At 36.4% G+C, this 23822-nt stretch overlaps 1 protein-coding gene across 1 annotated transcript in view; it reads left to right on the plus strand.

The window, feature by feature from the left end:
• The window catches only part of MCTP2 (multiple C2 and transmembrane domain containing 2), a 275109-nt gene that overhangs the window by 157877 nt on the left and 93410 nt on the right, over positions 1–23822 (plus strand). Inside the window, exons 13-15 of the mRNA XM_043984960.1 lie at positions 3836–3938; positions 5618–5720; positions 22810–22911. Coding sequence (XP_043840895.1) covers positions 3836–3938; positions 5618–5720; positions 22810–22911 — 308 coding nt within the window. The remainder of the gene's footprint in view (positions 1–3835; positions 3939–5617; positions 5721–22809; positions 22912–23822) is intronic.

Here is a 23822-nt window from a genome sequence, read left to right on the forward strand (position 1 = left end):
TTAGAGGCTACATGTGATTTTCCACATCATCCCCAGAAGATTCAATGATTTACTTGCCTATGGTCATACACCTATAAAGCCTTAGAACTGAGAATTAAATGAAGATTTTTGGACTCCAAGTCCATTCCTTTCTTCACGCTGAGAATGTCCGTCTTCCCCTCTGCCTCTTAGAACCCTAATTTCCTTCAACATTCAACTCATGAAGCTCTTCCTGGCTCAACAGCTAGGGGCCTTTCCATCAATTTGCATTTACTTTCTATATAACTATATGTAACTAATTCTTTCTCTCTCCATAACATACATACATACACATGCATATATACTTATGTGTGTGCATGTATTTATACACACACACACATTTTGCCTGTCCTGATGGAATATAAACTTCCTGAGGGCCAGGGTAATTTCACTTTTTACTCTCTATCCTTAGCACCAATTACATTACGTGGCAGATAGTAGACAATAAATGCTAGTTGCCAGATTCTGTGGCATTGAAAAGGGCCAAGGTTTCTCTAAGTTAAGTAGGTGGGACCTTCCAGAGGAAGTAGAAAATGTTGAAAAATAAAGAGCTGCTCTATGGATAGGAAAGCAAAATAGACCAGAATATAACCAATTAAGGGCCATTGGCAAAGGGAAAATTATAGTATACATGTGAAATGGATAGAACAGAGAGTTAAGAATCTTAATAACAACAACAATAATAATAGCTAGAATGTATATAGTGCCTTTAGGTTTGCAATGCACTTTATCTGTGATCCTATAGGATTCTTACCAAAAACCTAGTAAGGTAGGCACTATGATTATTCCTGTTTTACAGATAAGAAGATTGAGGATGAGAGAAGATAAGTGATTGGCCTGCGGTCACAAAACTAGGAAGTGTTTGAGGAAGGGTGGAACTTCGTTCTTCCTGACTCCAAGTCCACTGTCCCACCTAGCTTCTGCTTAAAGTGAAATGATTACCACACAGCCAAACAGTATCTAAGGACAGATTTGAACTCAGATTTGATCCCATTTTCCTCAATGGGCCGGCCCCCTTGGGAATGAGAATTACTGAACTATAGCTAAGGCCACCAGAGAAAAATTGTATTCTGACAGCTTCTAGCATTAGAAGATAAGGTTTGAAGGTACCAGCCACAAGAAATATTGATGTGGGGGCAGCTAGGTGGCGCAGTAGATAGAGCACGGGTCCTGGAGTCAGGAGGACCTGAGTTCAAATCCGGCCTCAGACACTTAACACTTACTAGCTGTGTGACCCTGGGCAAGTCACTTAACCCCAATTGCCTCACTAAAAAAAAAAAATGATGTGGGTTTGGAGTCGATGTAAATATTTTCTTGTAAGAGATATTTGAAGGGAGGTAAATCTTAAGATTTTTATAAATGCTGAGGGAAATATAACACTCTGTAGTAACTAATAAGGTTATTAGATAGCATTTATGATGTGTCTCAATAATTGCAATCCTACTAACTACAACATGAATAAAAGCCAGCATTCCAAATCACATCTGATGGAACAAAGGAAAACAATTTTAAAATATTTCAAAATGGAAGCTATTAGTAAGGTTCATTGGAGGCATGAGTTTGAAAATAAACCATAGATATATTTAATCTTTTTTTTTTTTTTGGCAGGGTAATGGGGGTTAAGTGACTTGCCCAGGGTCATACAGCTAGTAAGTGCCAAGTGTCTGATGCCGGATTTGAACTCAGGTACTCCTGAATCCAGGGCCGGTGCTTTATCCACTGCGCCACCTAGCTGCCCCGATATATTTAATCTTGATGTAGTTACATGATAACTTTGAGGCTAAAGTCTTGTCAGTACTCATTTACCTGGAAGATCTCTAGGATGAAGAGAAAAATGTTGAAATAGGTGCATTTGTGTATTATGCCGTAGTCCTCAAAAATTCATAGAGGCTGATGGTAAGCCTTACTTCTTATGCCACATGCCATTACTTTCTAACACTTTTATTAAAGATACATCTGTTATTAAAGTGGGTATGTATTTGTTGATTAAAACTTGTGGTATATCAGTGGGTTCTTCTGAGGAAGATGGACTAAATTATAAAGTATGTATAAGTGGGTATATGTGGTGGTTAGTCCTTTTATTTCCTGGTATGACTACCTTCCTTGTTTATATTGTAATGAAGCATTTTAATGAGCTTTCACTGAATTATAATCTAAGGGTTGGTTCAGGGTGTTCCTCAGAGACATGTTACAAAAGTTTGCAATTTCTGAGTAGAAGTCTGTTCCTCATTAGCTGGGACAGCCAGAAGTATGCTTGCTCCACAGCTTCAGTGGCAAACAGAGAACCTGTGTCTCAAAAGGACAGGCCAGAGAATTTGCCCTGCTGTAGAGTAACCCCAGGGCTTTCATTAAAAGTGTCAGTCTGTTTCACTAGAGCAAGTGCTGATGGGATGTCATGTTGGTACCTCTGGAGGGTAAGCACTGACACCCACTAATAGTCTGACAAATTGTTAAATAGATGATGTAGTTTGGGTTGAAGAAACAAATCACTAAGGCTAGGTATACCTGGGCACAAAACTGTAGAGTGCTTACTATCCTGATAAAGATGAAATGTGTTCTTTCATATGGAAGAAAAGCAAAACAAAAGTCTTTGCAGAAACAAGACTTTGTTAAGGATTTGGGTTAGTTATGTGGTTATCTTAACACCAGATTGGATTCCTGGCTATTATTATTCTAGACAGCCTTGGGTTGAATATTCTTTTCAGTCATGGCCCATTTGTAGTCCTCTAATCAATTGAATCAAATGATCATTGATACTGGGCCTGCATCTGTCTGTCTCCTTTCTCTTCCTCTGCTTTTATATGGGGTTTCTAAGCATGTCAGTCATTTTATTGATATGTAGAGTTCTTAGTTACTAAATAAATTGGGTATACATAGAGTAACTTGAATGTTTGGACTACTGGGTTAAGAGGACCCATTGAACTCAGCATTAAACCCTGGCCCCAAGTCCTCCTTAGCCCTGCTGTTGCCCTGCTCCCTATTAATTAAGTTCTCTATTCTGTGAAGTGCTTATAAGGATATAGGCCTACAAAATTAGTCATTTTAGGAATGTTACATCAATTTTTTTCCCCAATCACCTGAGTCCAGATTGAAAATAAGGAAAATTTCATCTCCCCTTACTTGTTCTCAGGTTCTACTTTGGTTGTTTTCACTCTAACATGGTAGACTGAAAGGCAAGGGGAAGAGGCTAGGGAAAATTGGGGAAGAGGCTAAGGAAAATTGGGGAAGTTCCAGGGTCATATTTCTTTGCATTTTACCCATCGACAAAATCCAAAATGGACTCAAACATATACCCTAACATACCCTGAAATCAGCAAAACCTGTCTGCTGTTCATGCTAATGTTGTGTTTGTGAGTGTGTACTCACACGCTTATGAAAATGAATACATAGCCCCTATCTTGCTTCTATATTAATACAGATCAATTATTGCAGTGATCTTTCATTGCTGTGAGGCTCTTTCTGCCCTTGCTCAATTCTTTCTTCACCCCAGTCACACAGAGATTCCACAGGATTTGCAGGATCGTCTTTGTATATAATGAATCCTATATTTACAGTGGGAAGAAACCAAACAGGACAAATAATCCAACCTCATCATTTTACAGATGAGGAAACTGAGGCATAGATTAAGTGACTTGCCCAGGGCATCTGAGGCAAGATTTGGACCAACATCTTTCTGACTAAGTCTAACATTCTTTATTCTACAACTCTGCCTTGGAAGCACTAACAGTTTCTATTAGCTTAACAATTGCTTCAAAATTATCATTTACCTTTAATATAATGATAACATCTCTTTGACTCTTGTATATTTTCTTTTCAGGAAAGAGTGATCCTTTTTGCTTATTAGAATTGGGAAATGACCGACTTCAGACACATACAGTTTACAAAAACCTCAATCCTGAATGGAACAAAGTTTTTACATTGTAAGTAATGATATTAGAAGCAAAACTAATCAACCTTTTAGCTATGAGAATTTAAACTTAAGTGACCAATTAATTATGTTGTGTTAAGGGCTAAAATTCTAGTTAAACTGTCTAAAATATCTAACGAGTGGTCGCCAGTAAATTATAAGCTTGAGCAAGAGTTAGACTTTTAAGCATTTATTAAGGAGAATAAGAATTTGGTAAAGAGAGAGAGAAAGGCCTACATTCATCTATCTATTAAAGGGAGAGCACATTTCTAGTTCCCTTCTCCACCAGTGTCCTCAGGAAAAAGAGCAAGACAGAGTGCTAGTCCCTTCCTTCTTCCTCTCACTAGCCAATGTCACTTCCTGACACCCAAAGAAAAGACTCCTGGTCTTGCCCTCAAAGACCTTCGCTTCATGGGCGGGAACTCTTCTACAGTAAGTCTCTAGCAGATGGCGTCATTCCAGTTGTTACAGTTGTTGCTTCTTGCAGGTTGGGACAAAGGAGTGGGATTTCTATTTGTTGAGGGAAATGCTCCTTTATTTTTTCATTCCTTAGGGCTTTTCATGCTCTCATTTGATTGTGCTTAGAGCTAATATTGGAAGTAACTATTTTGAACTATATTAGTTAAGCAAATTATTTAATGGAAAAATTAGTCTACAAATTAACTTCTCTCCACCCAGGAATAGTTCTAGGGTTAGAGAACCTATGCCTGGAGTTCAAGGGGACTACTTTTTAAGACATATGGTAAAGTCAAAATATCTTAAATTGCACAGTATTTCTTAAAACACTCCATGTATGAATTCTCATTTGGTTTCAGATGGTTCTTTTCATTCTAGGTAATCTTAGCTATCCAATCTTTTAAATTCCTGCCATGTTTCTTAAACCTAATGCAAATAGTTAGGAAGCTTAATAATCTCATATTTAGAAGTCTAGATTGGAGGCTGTAACACTTGGCAAGAAATTGAGTGCTTGTGGTGTTTGGGTAAAATGGGGGTCCATTCTGGTAAGAGACTGGTAATATAATAATCTTGTAAAGGAAAGAATGGGGTTGATTGAAAATGATGTAGGCTAGAGTAATAGAAGAGGGCAAAGAATGCAATTGAAGCGGCTTTAGCTTTGCTGTTAAAACTAGCAAAATTCCAGGTGTTACCTACCATTTATTTGGGCATTTTACCCTAAGAACTATAGTTCTCTCTTTCATAGTAGCAGATTTCTGATAGTAGGTCAATAAATATAAGTTTCTAGATACTTATGGAATTATTAATATTGCATGTTTTGGCTCTGGGACACTGAATCTATTAGTCAGCTGTTGATTTTGAACACTTTCACCATAAAGTAATTCCTCAGTTTAATATTAAGAAAGAACTTGGAAGTAACTCACCCTTACCCTACTTAGTTATCTCGCCCCCAATCTTGTTTCTTTCACAATTCCAGACTGAGTTCATGTGCACATAAAAGAATGTCATAGAGGGAAAGTTGACTTTTTTATTTTTCATATGGATGTCTGAACCTTCTATGATGGAAGGTTTGGGAATACAGTCAGTTTGATTTAATTTTTGGAATTTAATTAAATGGTAGTTTTATACTCTAAGGAAATGCAGACTTAATTAGTGAAACAGTTTTTTCAGATCTTCAAGGAGCAGACTTCATTTGTGTGTGTTTGTGTATAACACACTCTGTACTTCTTGTTCCAGTCCTATTAAAGATATCCATGATGTTTTGGAAGTGACAGTATTTGATGAAGATGGAGATAAGCCCCCTGATTTCCTTGGGAAAGTTGCCATCCCCTTGCTGTCTGTAAGTTATCATCACTGAAAAACATTGCTTCTTTCTACTTTGATGGGATTCAGTGGATTAGAGTTATATTTTTTCCCTAGCTAAATTAAAAAGCTTGATGGGAAGATAAACAGCAATGGGATTATTTCTTGGGCAGTATTTTAAGGAATTCTTGATATATAAAAGTGTGCCTTTTTATATGATACTTTTAGTATTTAAAATGTTCTTAAATTTCCCATCATACATTGGTAATTTCCATATTTTCAGGTACCTGTGTATGATTGAAATATGTATACCCACAAATGAATATTACTGTTTTCCCATGGTTGCACATTTGTTAATAATCCTACTAAGAAGAATTGCTCTAGTCTGTCTGTCTGTCTTTCTGTCTCACTCTCTCTCTCTGTCTCATTCTTTGTCTCTGTCTCTCTCTCTTCCCATATGTGTGTAGAGATATCTATAGATATATGCAAAGAGTTAGGAAAAATAGACAGAAACACACACATCATATATGTGTGTGTGCATATGCATACGTGTGTGTTTTTCTTGGCATGAAACAGCATTTCATTGGAATGATTTGTGGACTCTCATAGCAGAAGGAAAAGTGCTTCAACGATCCACTTATATGTTAGAATTTGGAACCAGATAAGACTGTTTTAGTGAAAGGAAGATAGATATAAATGTTTTTTTTTGTTTGTTTGTTTGTTTGTTTTTTTTAGTGAGGCAATTGGGGTTAAGTGACTTACCCAGGGTCATACAACTAGTAAGTGTTAAGTGTCTGAGGCCAGATTTGAACTCAGGTATTCCCGACTCCAGGGCCGGTGCTCTATCCACTGCGCCACCTAGCTGCCCCAATAGATATAAATGAAAGCACTCAAAGGAGAAAAAGATGACTAGGGCTTTTCACGGTAACAGGGAAGTAACGTGGTAAAGATGGGTACTAAACTTATCCTAATCAATTTGATGTGCATGTCCTTTTTTATTCAATGTATTCTTCTACATTGGCCACTTATTGATCTTGACCAACCTGGACTATAATTTATTGGTAGCCATTCTGTCCCCTCTTCAGCCAATGTAGCTTCATATATTTTTTCCCCAAGATATGCATTTTTTAAAAAGCTCTTTGTACACTTCACTAGATAGAGTTAGTCTTTATTTTTTAAATGATTCTTCTGCATCACATGAAGTGCCATTTGATGTTTACAGGGAAGGGGGAGAATTGGTACACCTCTTAACATCTTTTATTCTGTTTTTGATCACTTTGCTAATTTTTCCCCAAGTCCTAATATCCCTGATGTTACTGGAAGAGAGTGGCTGAAGCATCTGCTCTCCTGTAGAATCTGTTCTTGCCAAATGCTCTATATGATTAGAATCAGGCAATGTGGGCTATAGAGGAAAGATCTTAATTTAGAATTTTCTTTTTCTTTTTTTTTTTTTTTATTAGGACATTGTCAGTTTTTCCTTAAAGAATTCATGTACAAAAAGGGATGGGAGTTTTGGTGAAATCCACATGCTATTCAGTTAATTTGGAGGAAAAGAGTTCTCCAATCTAGTCTCTTTCTCTTTGATCCATTGATCTTTCTAACTTATTCCTTTATGCATGTGCATTTATCTTCTTAGATGAGCACAACTTAGCATCTTTAATTTCCCTCTTCATAAAAATATTACTTTTATTTTTTATATGTATATAATCAGGTTGTTTGTTTTTCCCTTTAACCTATTCTGTCCATTTGCTAAAAAGTGATCATTAAGGAAATAATGTCCCAGATCGATTAATTAAGTACTTCTTTCCTTCTCTCCCACCCCCAAAAAAGGATTGGTAATTCTCAAACATTTGATACCTTTCGTATTTTTGGAGTCAGAAATCATCTATGCATCTATTGTCTTCATAAAATATCCTAATCCTTAACAATTTACCTACTTAATGTTTTCTTTCATCTATTCACTCAAAAATAGTTTAAAGTGCATCATATAAGGTCCTGTGTGGAATATGTCATTCTTATGATCTTGGCAGTCATTTATTTAAGACACTGATGTAACACTTCTTGTTATCCATCAATTGTGTCTCCTTACCACTAGAGTGGCCTCTGCTATTTACTGTTTGTCCTTCCTTGCCTTTTGTAAATAATTAATTGCTATTTGAGATTTTTATGCCTCAGCGCATACTGGCCTGAGGCGCCACAAACTGCATGGTACTCCACCCACTGGTTGTAGTTGTTGCCATGGCACTGGCACCTCACATCATCACCACTCATCGATGCCTACATGGGCCTGGAAAAATTATAATGATTGGAAGCCTAGTGAAGGCAGTCATGTGACTGTCAGAGAGGCCATCCCATTGGCTGGCGCTGTGTGGGGTTTTTCTGGGATTGGGGGAGGAAAATTGGGCATTCTAGCAGGATGCTGGAACGACAGGAGGTCTGCTGCATATTCTCAGCTGATTTCTGTGTGGTGGTATCTTTTAAGGTTGTATAATTTCCCTTTCCCCATTTTATTTCCTTTCCCTTGATCCTACTGATCCTGTTTGTATTTTTTTTTTTTTAAGTTCGTTCTTGTTAAAATAAATCCTGTTCTGTTTTGAGGGAGGCTGCCGGTCTCCTTCCTTGCCCCAATATTGTGGCGAGCCACTTAGCTAACACTCCCCAATTAAAAATTGGTCTCCACACTTTGCTGCCTTTGATATTACCTGTCACAAGTGACCACAACATTTTATTAGTGTCAGAAGAGTGAGTCATTGATAGAAGTATACTCCTCACTTCTAGACCGGATTTTCACCACCATCACTCCCCTTTAAGATTCACTTCATCACCCAATCCAACTCCTTATCACAGTGTCCTGGTCACATCGTTTCTTAAGGAGTTCAGCAACTTGTCCATGGTCTTCCTTTCTATATCAACCCTACCCTTTATAATTGAGGATTTCAATGTACATCCATTATCCCCTCAAATGTACTGGTCTACCTGTGTAGACCTTCAACCTCCTCCTCCTATGATGTCCATATTCACTCCACCTCAACCACAAATGGAGATGTTCATACTTTTGACATCATCATGTGTTTTGTTTTCATCATTACATGTGTTTTACCTCCATGATACAAAACTCTGACATAAACCTCGTATTTCTCTATCTCTTATTGTGCCTTACCACTCTTAAACCTATTATTCATCCTCTCTGTGACCTCTGGACTTTCCATCCTTCCCTGTTCTCCCATCCCATCATCCCTGCCCTGACCTCTCTTTCCTTAACCATCTGGACCTTGTGGTTGACCAGTTAGTTCAACATAAACCAATAGCTATTCTTGAATACTTTACTTCTATTTCCTAGTATCAGTTATGTTTTATCAGAGCCTTCCCCCTTCTGTTCCTATTCACATGCTGCTGAATACTCCTGATCTAGGTCAAACAACTGTGTTGATAGGGTCTGTCACAAATTTATTTTACGTGATCTTAATTGGGACCACACTATTGCATGGTAATGTGTTTATTCTTTCCCGATCTACACTAACATCCCACAGCAGTTGTTCCAAGTTAATGCTTTTTCTTTGGAATCCCTATGAGATCCCTTCTTCCCTCCTCTTGAGAAAACAGAGGTTATCTAGTTTATGGGCTTCCTCTCCTCTCCATATCTCAAAAACAAACTTCCCCCAAACCTACTTTTGTCATTTCCTGTTCTCTCATTTGATTTAGTCTGTGATGAAGAAGTGGACTTTCTTTTTGTCAGAGGGATTCCTTTATCTGCACCTTTGATTCCATCCCCCTTCTTTTCTTCCTGGTTTTGCCTTTCATTCATTCTATTAGCTTTCAATCTTTCTTTATCCTCTGTTTTCTTCTCTATTACAGGTTTCCCTTGAACCTACCATTCCCTCAAGATATCATCTTATACCTCCTCTCTCTCTTTCATAATCACAGTCCCAGAAAGGGTTGTGGGTATTTACTACCTCCATTCTTTTGTGTTTTACTCACTTCTCAATCCCTTGTAATTCATTTTCCTGCCCCACCACTTACTTGGTAATGACACTAGCTGGTAATAATGATCCTTTACATAGCATTGTAAAGCTTACAAAGCACTTTACATATCTTAACAACCCTGTGAGATAGATGCTATTATTATCTCCATTTTATTGAAGAGGAAATTGAGACCTGGAGAAGTTCAATGACTTTACCAGGGTCTCAAGGCCTTCCTCATTCTTAGCCCCAAGCACCCAGCTGCTTATCTCCACTGACTTTAGCATAAGTATTCCAGAATTCAGCATATCTAAAATGGTACTTATTCTGTTTTCTCCACAATACTTGTCCCTCTTTGAAGCTTCTATTTTTCTGTTCAAGGTTCCACTGCTTTTTCAATTAACCAGGTTCAAAATCTTTTAGTCATCATTGATTCATCCCTTTCCTCAATACTCAGGAGTTTCCAAATCCTTTCAATTTTAATTCTGCATCGCTTTGTCTACTCTGCATTCACTCATCTTTTACCCTAGTTCAGGCCCTCATCATCTCTCATCTATTTCAGTTGTTTCCTGGGGCAGCTAGGTGGCACAGTAGATAGAGCACTGGCCCTTGAGTCAAGATACTTACTAGCTGTGTGATCCTGGGCAAGTCACTTAACCCCAGTTGCCTTAACCATCTAAAGCCATCTCTAGTTGTCCTGATATGTTTCTTGCCACTGGACCCAGATGGCTCTGGAGGAGAGAGTGAAGTTGGTGACCTTGACAGTCCTCCCTCACTTAAATCCAATTCCCTGCAAGTCATGACATTACCCCCTAATGTCATGGTCCTTTTACAGATTGAAGGACAAAACAACAACAACAACAACAACAGTTTCAATAGTTTCCTGAGTATTTTGAGGATAAGATTTGGTTACATTTTTTATTTCAGATATTACCTTGTAATATAATTACTTGCAATGGATCACTCTGAGAGAGAAAGCTACTTACACTAACTTGGCAGAGTTAATTTTAACTTATAAAATAAGGATTCTCTCCATCTTGGGGAGGAGAGAGGGAAGGGGGGAGAAAAGAAAAATTTGGAACTAAAAATCCAGTGTAAACAAATGTTGAAAACTATCCTTATATGTAATATATAACTGGAAAATAATAAAATTAAGTTAAAAAAATAAAATAAGGATTCTCATAACACAGAATTTGAGAGGGTGGCTGTCAATATGACCTAAACCTGAAAGGAATCCCCACATGCAAAACATTAGTTGCTATGATAATTGTTGCATTTTCTAATAATGTTGCCTTTTGTGACTGAAAAAACAAGAACAACTTATTTTCAGTGGGAAATGTGATGTTTTTGATGTAAGGGTGGGTTGGGTTTAAATTGATTGTGAGGCATCCCAAACAATTACAAAACGCAGTGACTCAGATTCCCAAGTTTTAATAAAAGACTGTTGACCACAGGAAGAGCACCATGGAGATAGGTGTCTCAAATAGGGGGAAGAAGAATAATTATATTTATAGTAAGAAAAAGTAGGTTATCTCCTCATTATCCTAATCTCCTTGTGGGAGGTTCATGGGAGGTCTTATCCTAATTTGGACTTCCTGGGGTCCTAAGACATCCCCCAAAATGGGAACTTTTTTCCATGGAGGTGTGTTTTTGGGATTTACATGTCAAAAGTTGAACCTAAGGATACATTTGGTCTTTTCTGTGCATGTTCCTAAAGATATGATTAAACTTGTCAGACCCAGAGGGTCTCTGTTTTTATGATATGTCTTTACTTAAGATCTGGTTTCTAGGTGTCCTGTCATCTAGGAATATTAATGGCTATTAATGGTTAATAGTCCCTAGTTACTGTTTCTTTTGATGGTGTTGGTTGATAGGGACTTGAACCCTCTTGGTTATAATACTGTTGATAAGAACACAAACCTTAGTTTCTCTGTTAACCTATCAATAGTACCTAAAAGGGTTATCTGTTAACCCTTCTAGCCTCCTCCATCATTTTGATGAAAATATTTTAACTGGTACATTTCCAGGTTGAAAATTTAAGGGCAGCTAGGTGGCACAGAGGATAAAGGACTGGCCCTGGATTCAAGAGGGCATGAGTTCAAATCTGACCTTAGACACTTGGCATTTACTACCTGTGTGACCCTGGGCAAGTCACTTAACCCTCATTGCCCCACAAAAACAAACAAAAAATGATCAATATGAAAATTTAAAATGTAATTTTAAATGTCGCTTAATTATTTAAAACTTCTGTTTTGGCCTGTTCCTTGCTCTAGATTCTTATAACTATATATTGTTATTGTTTGGTTTTTGGGTTTTGGTGAGGCAATTGGGGTTAAGTGACTTGCCCAGGGTCACACAGCTAGTAAGTGTTAAGTGTCTGAGGCCAGATTTGAACTCAGGTCCTCCTGAATCCAGGGCCAGTGCTCTATCCACTGCACCACCTAGCTGCCCCGATTCTTATAACTGTATGAATAAGATATATAATTATAAAATTGTTGCAGTTTATTCTTTCAAACAGTTTAGCATATCAAATGTTGAAAAATATAATTATTAAAGGAGATCTAGTCCAATTGTTCTAGATTGGTTTTGTATTGTGCAACCAGTAGAATTTAATAAAGTTTATTGAGAAAGATTGATAAGAAAGAAAAAAAAGGCTTCAGTGACCTCACTAAACCAGCTAGAGAACCTAGCTTTTATTATTTACATAAAATAAGAATGATGAAGTAGATTTTATCCACCTATTTTATCAGTTCATCAACATATGTATAACATAAGAGTACACAAGTCAATATATTGTAATTCTTTATAATCAATTTTTAAAACTCTTTAAAACATAATTTTGAATATTAAAATGATTAAAAATCTCTTAAAATATGAAGTGTCCAACTTTTTAGTGTCTTCTACCTTATTAATCTTAGCATTTATTGTTTTGTTAAAACTCTTATTTAGCAAAGTTTCTGCCTATAGGGTAGGTTCTGTGATGCCATGTTCTACCACACTCATTTGCCTGGGTTATCAATATTAAAATATAAAGTGTATAGGTGAATTTCCTGAAATAGCACATGGTCAGAAGTTATGAGAAAATGAGCTCTCCTTAAGTAGCCTCAGGCTATCTTCCTTAGATGTGAACATTTCTCTACCCTAATCTGACATGCTTAGTTATTCACCTTAATATAAAACAAAACAGACATGATTGAACACTAAACTGAAAGAACTTAGAAGTCATATTGCATGCTTGTGTAACCAGTGGCCAATGTAATATAACAAGAAAAGTGGGTTGATAAGAGCTTCCTGATATGTTAGGTCTTTGCAGCTGCCTCTTAGAAGTTCTAGCTTAAACAGCACCAAAAGCAAAAGAAATAGTATGGTTCAATCAACATCTCTCCTCCACAGTTCTTTTTTTTTTTCTTCTGGATTTGGTGATCCCCTTCCATCATGGGTCCCCTGGAACTCTTCTGTACCATTGCATTGGTGAGAAGAATCTAGTGTATATATATATATATAAAACCTAAATAAGATTACCTGCTGTCTAGGGGAGGGGGCAGGGAGGGAGAAAAATCTGAAATTGGAAAGCTTGTATACACAAGTGTTGAGAACTGTTTTTATATGTAACTGGAAAAAAATAGAATACTTTTATCAGAAAAAAAATAAAGCTTACAATGTAAAAGGAAAAAAAAAAGTTCTAGCTTCCTTAAAGAATCAGTTCAAGTGCCTCCTACATAGGATCTTGAACTATTTATGATCTCTTCCTCCCATTAAAATTCACTTTGTGTTTATTTTGTGTATATCTGTGTTGACATATCTGTTTACTAGTTATTTCCTTCCAGCAGAATGTAAATAAACTCCTTCAGAGTAGAGGCTTCGATGATTTGCATTCCCAGCACTTAGTATATTGCCTATAGTAGGTGTTTAATAAATCTTGTTGAATTGAATCCAAATAAAATTGGATCCCTTGATGAAACATGTGCATTAATGACTCTAGGATAATTAGATAAACTAGTAACCAATTCACAAACCATGATATTTCAAAAAACCTAAGAAAAAGAATTTGTGTGTATCTGTTTTAAATAACAGCTCTATGTTTTTAAGGGGCAGTCAACATATTAAGCCTGGAACACACTTTGGTCTACTCAAAATGGTAACATTAAAAGTCTGCTCTTATAAGGTAATTGAATGAGTTCATTTTAGTTTTATTGAAAACCAATGCTTCATTTGATATACTGTACTTTGTTAAACTAGTTGTGGAAAATTCTAGAAAAAAAACATCATTTTTTTTTAAAGAAATCTCATAATTATGGTTTTCATTCTCTTAGATTTTACTTTAAAATTTTGTAAAGTATGTAGGTATGAGAATTTAAAATATAATCGTGACTAGACTTAATATAATATTTATCAAAATTATAATTCAAGGGTACATGAAAATATGTTTGGTTTGTTCCTTCCATTTCCTCATCTCCTAGTCATTTTTACTCTATAACAATCTGTTTTCTGACTCCACTACTTAGTCAACTGAAACTATTTTTTCCAAGGTTACCAATTATCTGTTTGTTTATTGCTAAATCCATTGACTTTTTCCTCATTATTCCTCATTCTTTTTGGCCTCTCTACTCTTTTTTAACCTGTTGACCACCTTCTTCTCTGGATATTTTCTTCTCCCTTGGTTTCTGTCATGCTGTTCTTAGTTTTCGTCACACCACACTAATTGTTGTTTCCTAGCCTCCTTTGCTGCATAATTTTTTAGTGTCAAGTCACTAATTATGAGTGACCCTTAAGGCAATATTGTGGACCTTCTCTCTCTATTCCTGGAGTAAACAATATGGATAACTCTAATGTGACTGATTGTAATCTTAAGTGTTTTGTTTTATGTGTTTTCGAGCATTATTTTTGAGAAGTGGTCTACAAATTTCATCATACTGCTAAAGGTGCAATCACACATACACACAGAGAAAAAGAACACCTACTTCTTTTGTTCTTGATAATTTGATAATACCATTAGCTAATATGGACCCAATTGTCTTTATGGGAGTGACTTCCGAATCTATAAATTCAGCAATGATCTCTTACTCTGGAACTCTAGTCCTTCACTGTCTATGTCTGCTGGACTACCTAGATATCTTTTCATCATCCCAAAGTCAACTTTTCCAAACTACAAATCATAATTTTCTTCCTCCTTCAAAATCTACCCTTCCTTGTTACTTTCTTACTTTTTATGGAAGGTACTAAACCTTGAAGTTGTTGTGTTTTCCCTTTCTGACCCACCCCTAATATCCAGTCAGGATTGAAGCCTTGTCAGTTCTATCTCAATCATATTTCTTATATTTGTTTCTCCCTCAGGTGCCCACCCCCATTTATATATCCACTGTGTATTTACACTGTACTATTTCAGGTCCAGATTACTTGTCTCTTAGATAATATCAGTAGCCTATTAATTGAGCTCCTTGCTTCTAGGCTCTCTGCTTTCTAATATAGCCTCCAGATATCTGCCAAGTAATATTCCTACAATATAGTTGTTGGCATTTTGCTCCCCTGCTTAAAAATCTTCAATAACTCCCTAAGTTCCCCTAAGATAACATACAAACTCCTCAGTCCAGCCTTTAAAGTGCTTCATAATCTGTTCCCCACCAATTTTTTTTCAGTCTTACTTCATATTATTCTCTTTTATCAATCAATCAACAGGCCATTATTTAGCATCTACTATGTTCTAGGCACTATGCTAGGTGCTGGTGATATAAATACTATAAATGAAATAATCCCTTCAACTACTTTCCAGCTAAACTGACCTATGAGCTATTCCTTAGACTCCACATGCTGTCTTTGCACAGGTTGTGATCCTTTATTGGAATGTAGTCCTTCCTCACTTCTACCACTTTGATCTCTAGCTTCCTTAAAGGCTCAGCCTAGGGGTCACCTCTAAGAGGAGGCTTTTCCTGATCTCCTCAGGTGTTAGAACTCCCTCCCTTCTTAAATTATCCTGTACTTAACAGTTTGCCAGATGTTGTGCTTCTACTCCCAATAGAATATAAGCACTTTACCAGCAGGGACTATTTTATTTTGGCCCTGACAAGTGCCTGGCACCTAGTGATACTTGCTAAGTTGAATGATAAATCAGTATGATGGACTTGCATTTTTTTTCAATCTATACCTTTTAGATGAAAATAACTGAAGTAGAGGGAGTTTTTACATGCCCTAAGACCTCTCAGATATGGCAGCAGAGCCAAGATGGCAGAGTAGCAAGAAGTTAGGACAGCAAATTCCCCACTAAAACTCCTGAAAACAAATCTAAAAAAGGTACTATACTGAATCATGATGGTGAAATTAAAAAAAAATATAACAATGAGTTACTTTTTCAGACCAGGTGAGCATAGTGAGAGTAACAAAGAAGTCTATGGACAATGGAGACAGGGTCTGGTGAGGAGCATTCCACAGAACATTCCAGCTCCTAGGGACTATACCTAAGGGCAAGATGATATCCCAGACCCAAACAATGGGAAACCTCATTTAGGCTGCTCTAACAGGTACCACCTGGCAACTTTGCAGCCCACTATATACTTCCAAATCACAGATCCATGGCAGAATGAAGGGACTTGCACTCTGGGGTTGCATTCTATCAAGAGGAGTTAGCACAGTAGCCATCGTTGTCGTCATCATCACACCTATGTGGCTCAGAAGCCAAGAGTGGGGTGGGGTCTTACTTCTAACTTCTGGTCAAATCTGAAGTCAGCAGAGGGATAACCAGGGAAAGAATCTCAAGCTAGTGGTAAACCTAAAAATCTGTTACTTTTCTGACACACAGCTTTCCAGATGGTTGCTAGTGGTTAAATTTAGTGGTGACCTATTCTTACTCACACCCAAGCACACGTCAGGAACTTGCAGAGCTTTGACTGTGGAAGACAGTGAACAAACTTTACTCTGGTTCAGACCATTTAGGAAATACTAAAATCTTGGAGATCCCCATGCTGAACTGTCCCTGAGAGTCTGAGAGATACAACACGCAATACCCCAAGAATGCAACAACAGGGCCAACCCAGACCTTCCTTCCAGAAATGTCCAGAGCTTGGGCCCAACATAAAGTTCCAAATCAGTCCAGTCAACAATCAGTCAACCAACATTAGTTAAGCACTATATGCCAGGCTAAGTACTGGGAATACAAATATAAATAGAAGGAAAAACAGCACCTGCCCTCAAAGAACTTAACTTCTAAGGTGAAAGAAAACACATGAAAGGAAGCTGAAAGAGAGAGAGGGCAGGTACCCAGCATGAGCCTGATAGAAGAAGTACAGAATGAAGCTTGGAGAGGAAGGGGATAAAGATGATCTGGGTGTGTACTTTAAATGGAGATTCTGTGAAGAGCTATCTAATCAGAGGAGAGACCACTAGGGCAGAGAATAATTCCAAAATATCCATCCCAGGGCTAGAGTGAGGTTTTATAAAGAAGAGCTGGGCATGGTAGAGGATGTCTGGTGCTCAGTCTGTAGTAGAATGAGTCATAAAGAAGGCTAGAAGAATGAACAAATTAAAAAAAAAAAGAATCCTATCATAAAAAAAATTTTTTTTTAACTATTATGGTGACAAGGGCACAAGTATAGAAGATAATGACTCCAAAATTTCTATTAGCATAGCCTCAAAGAAAAACATCTTAGACACAGATTCAACTAGATTTCCTAGAAGAAAGGAAGCGAGAGTTTTTGTTTTGTTTTGTTTAGATTTAGTTTTTTTTTTTTTATAAATTAAATGAGAGCACTAGAGGAAAAAATAGAAATTACTGTGATGGTAGAAAGAATTGGAAGGATAATTAACAGCTTGACACAAGATGTACAAAACCTTGTTCATGCAACAAACTCCCTGAAAATTAGAATGGTCTAAATAGAAGCCAATGATGAAAATAAAATCAAAAGGATGAAAACATAGCAAAAACAACTGACCTGGAAAATATATTGAGTAGAAAACAATTTTTAAATCATAGGACTACCTGAAAGTCATGACAAAAAAAAAAAGGCTAAACATAATATTTCAAAAAATCTTAGAAGAAAATTGCCTTGATCTCTTAAAACCAGAAAACCAAGGATCCACTGCCCACCTCCTAAAAGGAATCACAAAATGAACATTCCTAGAAACATCTTAGCCAAAATCCAGAGTTTCCAGATCAAAGAAAAAATATTGTAGAATACAGAAAGAATTTTAGTACCAACAAACCATAGTCAGGATCACACATGATGTAGCAGTCACTGCTATAAAAGAGTGGAGAGCTTGGGTTATGCTATTCCAGAAAACAAAGGAAATAGACTTATAATTTAGAAAAAACTTACCCAGCAAAATTTTTTTTATAATCCTACAGCGAGTGTGAGGGGAAAAATCTATCCTCTTCTCAATAATTCTCAGGAACTCAGCAGCGAAGTGACAAAGGCTCTTTATTTTTTTTCTCATGAGAAGGAGGCACCCTAGTGTGCAGCTCCTGGGTTCCCAGAAAGGGGGCTCACAGGCCTTGTTTTATACCCTAGTCCCTAACAGGAATAGACCCTCCCCTTTTTCATCACTGTCCGATTGCTCAAGGGTTACAATCTACCCGCAAAAACTAGCTAATGGGAAGGCGTATTCCCACCCCTCTTCCTTGTATGGGCATAACTCAGGAGTGGACCTTATACTTCTTTACATGGACATAACTCTGGAGTCGACCTTATTGAGACCAGGGCTCCTTGAACCATGTGATAGTTTTAACCTGAGGGGGAGGAGGGGATCTGAGACCTTTGTCCTACAAACAGGTCAAGAGGAGTATGACTAACTGTTATATTCACATTGAGAGGAGATAACTACCCATTTTCTCACAGTGAGAAAAAATGGACTTTTGGTACAATATAAGACTATTCCTGATGAAAAGACCAGAACTTTGCAGAAACTTTGATATTAAAATATGAGTAAGAGAGAGATAAAAAAGTAAATGTGAAAAAACAATAAAATACTCAAGGATAAACAGATCATATTATAATATAGGGAAATGAGATATGTGTCCCCTCTTAACCCTATCATCATCATCAGTAATTCTAATTATCCAGAAGTCCTGAGAGTGGTTCTGTTGTGTCGTACTAATTAAATATAACCAATGTTTAAATTTATTTTATAAGATTATGCATGTTTGTAACAGAGATTTTGTTTTTCTTTTTTTCCCTCATTTTGGGAAAGGAAAGAATGGGAAGAAGAAAGGTAGAATTTTGCTGATTGGAAAAAAAAATTAATTTTTAAAAAGACTTCTTATACGTAGTAGATAAATTTGGAGTAAAAAAAAATTATCCTAATGCTGACAAAAGAATTCCAATTTCTCACAAATGTATATATTTGTACTTTAGCATTTTTTTGCCAAGTGACCTCAAATTTATTTATTGACTCCATTCAAATTATGGTGATAAAATAGTGTTATTAAAGGAGCTTGGTATAATGAGTACATAGAGAGCTGTTATAAGAGTCAGAAAGACTGGGGTTCAAATCCAACCTCTGATATGCTTCCTTAAACTCTCATTGCCCCAAGGCATCTTTCTGAAAGTATAAAATGCAGGGAAGATGCTGATCTTAGTATAGCTAATTAGTTTCTCCTTGGAAGCCCCCTATACTGATAAAATCACAAGTCTGGTATAAAAGTAGCATTGAGATTATATATATATATAAAGTCACATTTTTCTTCTTTTTTAAATAATAAACATTTTTATTTAAAGTTTTGAGTTCCAAATTTTATCCCTCCTTCCCTCCCTCCCTCTCCTCCCCTTTCCCTGAGGCAGTAAGCAATCATATATATATATATATATATATATATATATATATATATATATATATATATATATATATATATACACACACAATACAAAAAAGTCACATTTTCAGTTTATCAGCAGTTACATCCCATCTTTAAGGTAGAATCATTTAAATTTTCTGATAAGAGAAATATAAAAAAGATACTATTTTACTATTTTGCTAGAGGTTCAAGGGCGTAAAAAGCCAAGGCTTTGCTATGAGGTCTGTGAATCCATCACATTCCATGGGCATCTGTGGGGACAGTAACTAGCTGTGCCTATTACAACAGTTTCAGTTAATTAGGTTTATAGAGTAATTTTTCTAGAATTGCTTGTACCTAATAAACATCCATGCTTTAAATGTGCATTTGCATTTCCAATTAAATATTTACCCAAGTTCTACTTGTGGTTGTAAGTTTGGAGGTTTGCACACTCTAATAGACATACTTTCTCCATCATAATTTTGGAGGCTAACAACTCTGCCCTTAATATAATGCAAAACCACACAGTCAGATCTATAAAAGCAGTACCATGGTGGCCTTATTAACTTTTCTTACTTATTATCATATGGTTTTATCCCTATATCATTGGAAATAGTTCTGATTCTAAATTTGTGCTAGAATCTGACTTACCTACCAATTGAAATCTTATTCATTTTCTTCTTTACAGTGCTTGGCTTTATAACCTCTTCTCATTGCATTCAATAGGATGGTAACTTTATACTGTGCATCAGCTGGAACAAACTAGGTTATCATGCCATTGCTACGCTAAACTGTTTTCCCCCCTCTTTTGTATTCAATAAAGGTGCCTGATGAAGTAATGTTACCTTATTTCCCATTATTCTTTTTTTCATGAAGGTCAAACAACTGAGAAATTAATATGAATCTTTAGCGTTGGATTGAAATATAATTGCATATCTTTCCTACATAAGCCAAGCTGATAGCTTTATTCCTTGATATTAATTCTGATTATCTTCTCCATTGAATCAGGTGGTGATGGTTTGCATCAATGCAATTCTAAATGGAGGATAATGATAACTTTTAGCATAAAAGAAATGTTCCAGCTATGAAAAGAGAGTGTTTTCTATGTCCTTGGATACCAATCTCTTTTGTGTAGGGACCTATATGGCCACTTAACTTTGTAACACAAATTAATGAATCCAGAACATGTATATACATGAAAATGATTTTATGTCCTGGAATCACAAAATCTTAAAGCTGAAAGGGAATCATCTAGGCTAACATAATCATTTTTTTTCATGCAAAGAACCTGAGATTCAGAAATGCCTCAAGTTACATAATTAGTGTGAGCCAGGTCTTGAAAGTCTTCTGATTGTCAATCACTTTAAACTCTATTATGATGTTATAGAATCATATGTGCCACTTCTTTTACCTTTGCAAAGCTCAATGTTTAAGTTTGTGTTCAGTTAGTCCCCATAAAACTAGAAAAACTTGTCTATATTTGTTGTCATCAGAAAATTGCAGCCAATTTTAAAGACCCAATAACAGTCAGTAAAGTGTTTTTGGCCACCACAAATGTATGTTAATAGAGTTTATTTATCTCTTAGCTCTAAAATAATTTGAGTGTTTTTATTTAATACTTAGAATTGGAAAATCTGTGAACTCATTGATCCCCCCCCCCACCATGTATAAAAAGCAGACATATAAGAATTATGGGAGTTAGGATATCCCAGAATTTTTCTCCTAGAGTTGAAAGTTCCACCAGAGAAAAAATAAAAGGAAATGTATTAAGTATTTTGTTGACTATTGTTTTGCTCTTTGAATGAATAAATGCAATATGTATTTCAAAATTGTTTTTATAAGACAAATGGACAAAAGAATTCCCAAGTCAAATGGGCAGCACTCTTGTCAATTCTCTACTTTTCTTTTTTCTTTTTCCTTTCTACTTTTTTTTTTAAAGTAGGAGTTAGTAGGATCAGAAATAGTGTAGTATTTTTCTTACTTAGTTCATTAAAGGATCATAAAGTGATCCATGTTCTGGCTTTGCAAGTTAAACTTGGCAATCACACATTGATGCATTGATTCAGTCTTGAGTGTGAAAAAAAGTCACTTGGGAAATCAGAAACTACTTTTCTTGCTTTGTCATGGTTTTTTTTCCATTAAGACTTTTCATCTCTAAAGTTGTCCAGGTTGACCCCACCTAGATTTTGAGAACTGATGGGAATTACCAGGAAAATGTGGTATGACTGCCTGTTAAATTAGAGCAAAGCTGGGTCAACATCAAGTTGCCATAGTCATACTTTTTTCAGATTTAAAAGATCTCATGTTCAATTAACTGAGACTGAGGACAAAAATAGAAACTGAGATTCCGGTATGGACACTGTTCAGGAAGGATACCAGTTCTTTATGGGGCACTTCTTCCTCTTAGCTGCTGGCTAAGGAAACTATCTGCTGAAAAGCTTTTCAATCCAAGGGAGATGGGTGGCTGTGGGAAGGAAAGTGACCTCTCCCTTGTAATGTGAAATTGCTGTTTCCCTTAGTGAGTTATTTAAGTCATTGCCACCACTGTTTATATGAATGCTTGTACTAAATTCATGCAGTGACAGCAATAGTCATTTAAAATATGGTTGAAATTTCATGCCCTCAAATTTCCCCTGTTATCTTTAATCTTTGATCATTACGATCCCAAATGGAGTGTTTGGTGAGTTGCAGCTTTATGTTGCTACCATCTAGAATTAACTGGTCTGCTTCCTAAAAAGCCAAATGTTTAATCAATACATATACTACTGTGTATAATAAAAACATTGCTGCCATCAAATTTGAAGAGCGAAGGCCTTTAACTTGAGCCAAATAGTTTCCAAAATGGTAAGGGAGATGTTTTTCATAGATGTCTAATGTGCTGAGGCCAACAGGCAGATTAGTGTATGGAACTGATTTCACATACTGGCAGGAAGAGGCTATCAGAGGGATTTGTTTATTTTGAATGTTTATCAGGACATGGTGCATTTCGAACATGTCCTGCACCTCACTTTTAGCTGTGTTGATTTATTTATTTAATTTAGAATGTGCCCTGGCTAATGGCAAACATGATCGTTTTAATAAACCAAAATTTTGGTGACCTTTTGGATCTTTGGAAGATAAGTTCCCATTTTGAATTGCTAATAAAGGGAGCTGATTGTTTTCCATCAACACACTGGCTTTCAGGGCAGAATTTTCAGATTGGTTATTATCGTAGTGTGCTCTACAAACTGCATCACTGTAGAATTAAAAGTTGGATTATAATAGGTTTAATCTGCAGTTTAATATTTGTTCTTTTGGTGGTCATTTGTATTCTCAGCTTTGAAGAGATGAGACTCTTTGGGTAGCCATTTAAAACCTAGCACAGAGATTGCTCATCAATATGTCTTTTATCTTTTATTCATGATAGATTAGAGATGGGCAGCAAAGTTGCTATGTACTGAAGAATAAAGATTTAGAACAAGCTTCAAAAGGAGTTATTTATTTGGAGATGGATGTCATATATAATCCGGTAAGTCTAAATGGAGCTTCTCTTTTGTGATTCTCTATAACCAATCTGTTGCATTCTTTGGCATCTACCTATCAAGAGAGCATTGGCCCTCAGACACTAAAGTCAAACATAAATCATTCCAGACCTGGTTGCATCTAAAAGGAGAGGTTACCATTTTTCTCTGGTCTTAAAGCTCAAATGCCTGTCACAAAGGAAAGTGAAAATTATTTTGTTTACTTAATTGTCTGCTATATGTAATCAAGGAGAGAGAGGGCCCAATTGTTCGAGTCTGCCATGTTTTGCTTCACAGTAAAAGCTGTTAGGTTACAGTAGTGTACCATAGCTTATACTAGCATACCATTCAGTGTACTTAGGTACATCTCTCAATTAGTATGCCCAGAAAGTTAAAGTAAGTTTTCCCCATGTGGGAACTGGTACATTTTAACAACTGGCATCCACCTTTCCTCAGTCACATATATATGATTGTGCTTCATCCAAAAGAGAGGTCAAGAAAATTCCCATGATTACACTAAATAGAATTTCCTAGATTGTAGGTCAGTGCTATTCACTCCTCTCCTCTAATTTCCTCTCTCTCTAAAACATATTCTAAATGTATGTAATATCAAAACATGTTACTGCAAAGGCCAACAAGAAACTGCCTGTTTCCTTTTTTGGTCTGCATTGTAGGCCAGCTCTGATCATTTCTATCTTTTTGGTAAGTACTCATAAGCAGAAATAGTATGAGGAATTAATTTAAAAGTTAGTGTAGGGGCAGCTAGGTGGTGTAGTGGATAGAGTACCAGTCCTGGAGCCAGGAGGACCTGAGTTCAAATCCAGCCTCAGATACTTAACACTTACTAGCTATGTGACCCTGGGCAAGTCACTTAACCCTAATTGCCTCACTCAAATAAAAGAAAAAAGTTAGTGTAATC

This window comes from Dromiciops gliroides, chromosome 2 (assembly GCF_019393635.1).
Source record: "Dromiciops gliroides isolate mDroGli1 chromosome 2, mDroGli1.pri, whole genome shotgun sequence".
NCBI classification, from domain to species: Eukaryota; Metazoa; Chordata; class Mammalia; order Microbiotheria; family Microbiotheriidae; genus Dromiciops; species Dromiciops gliroides.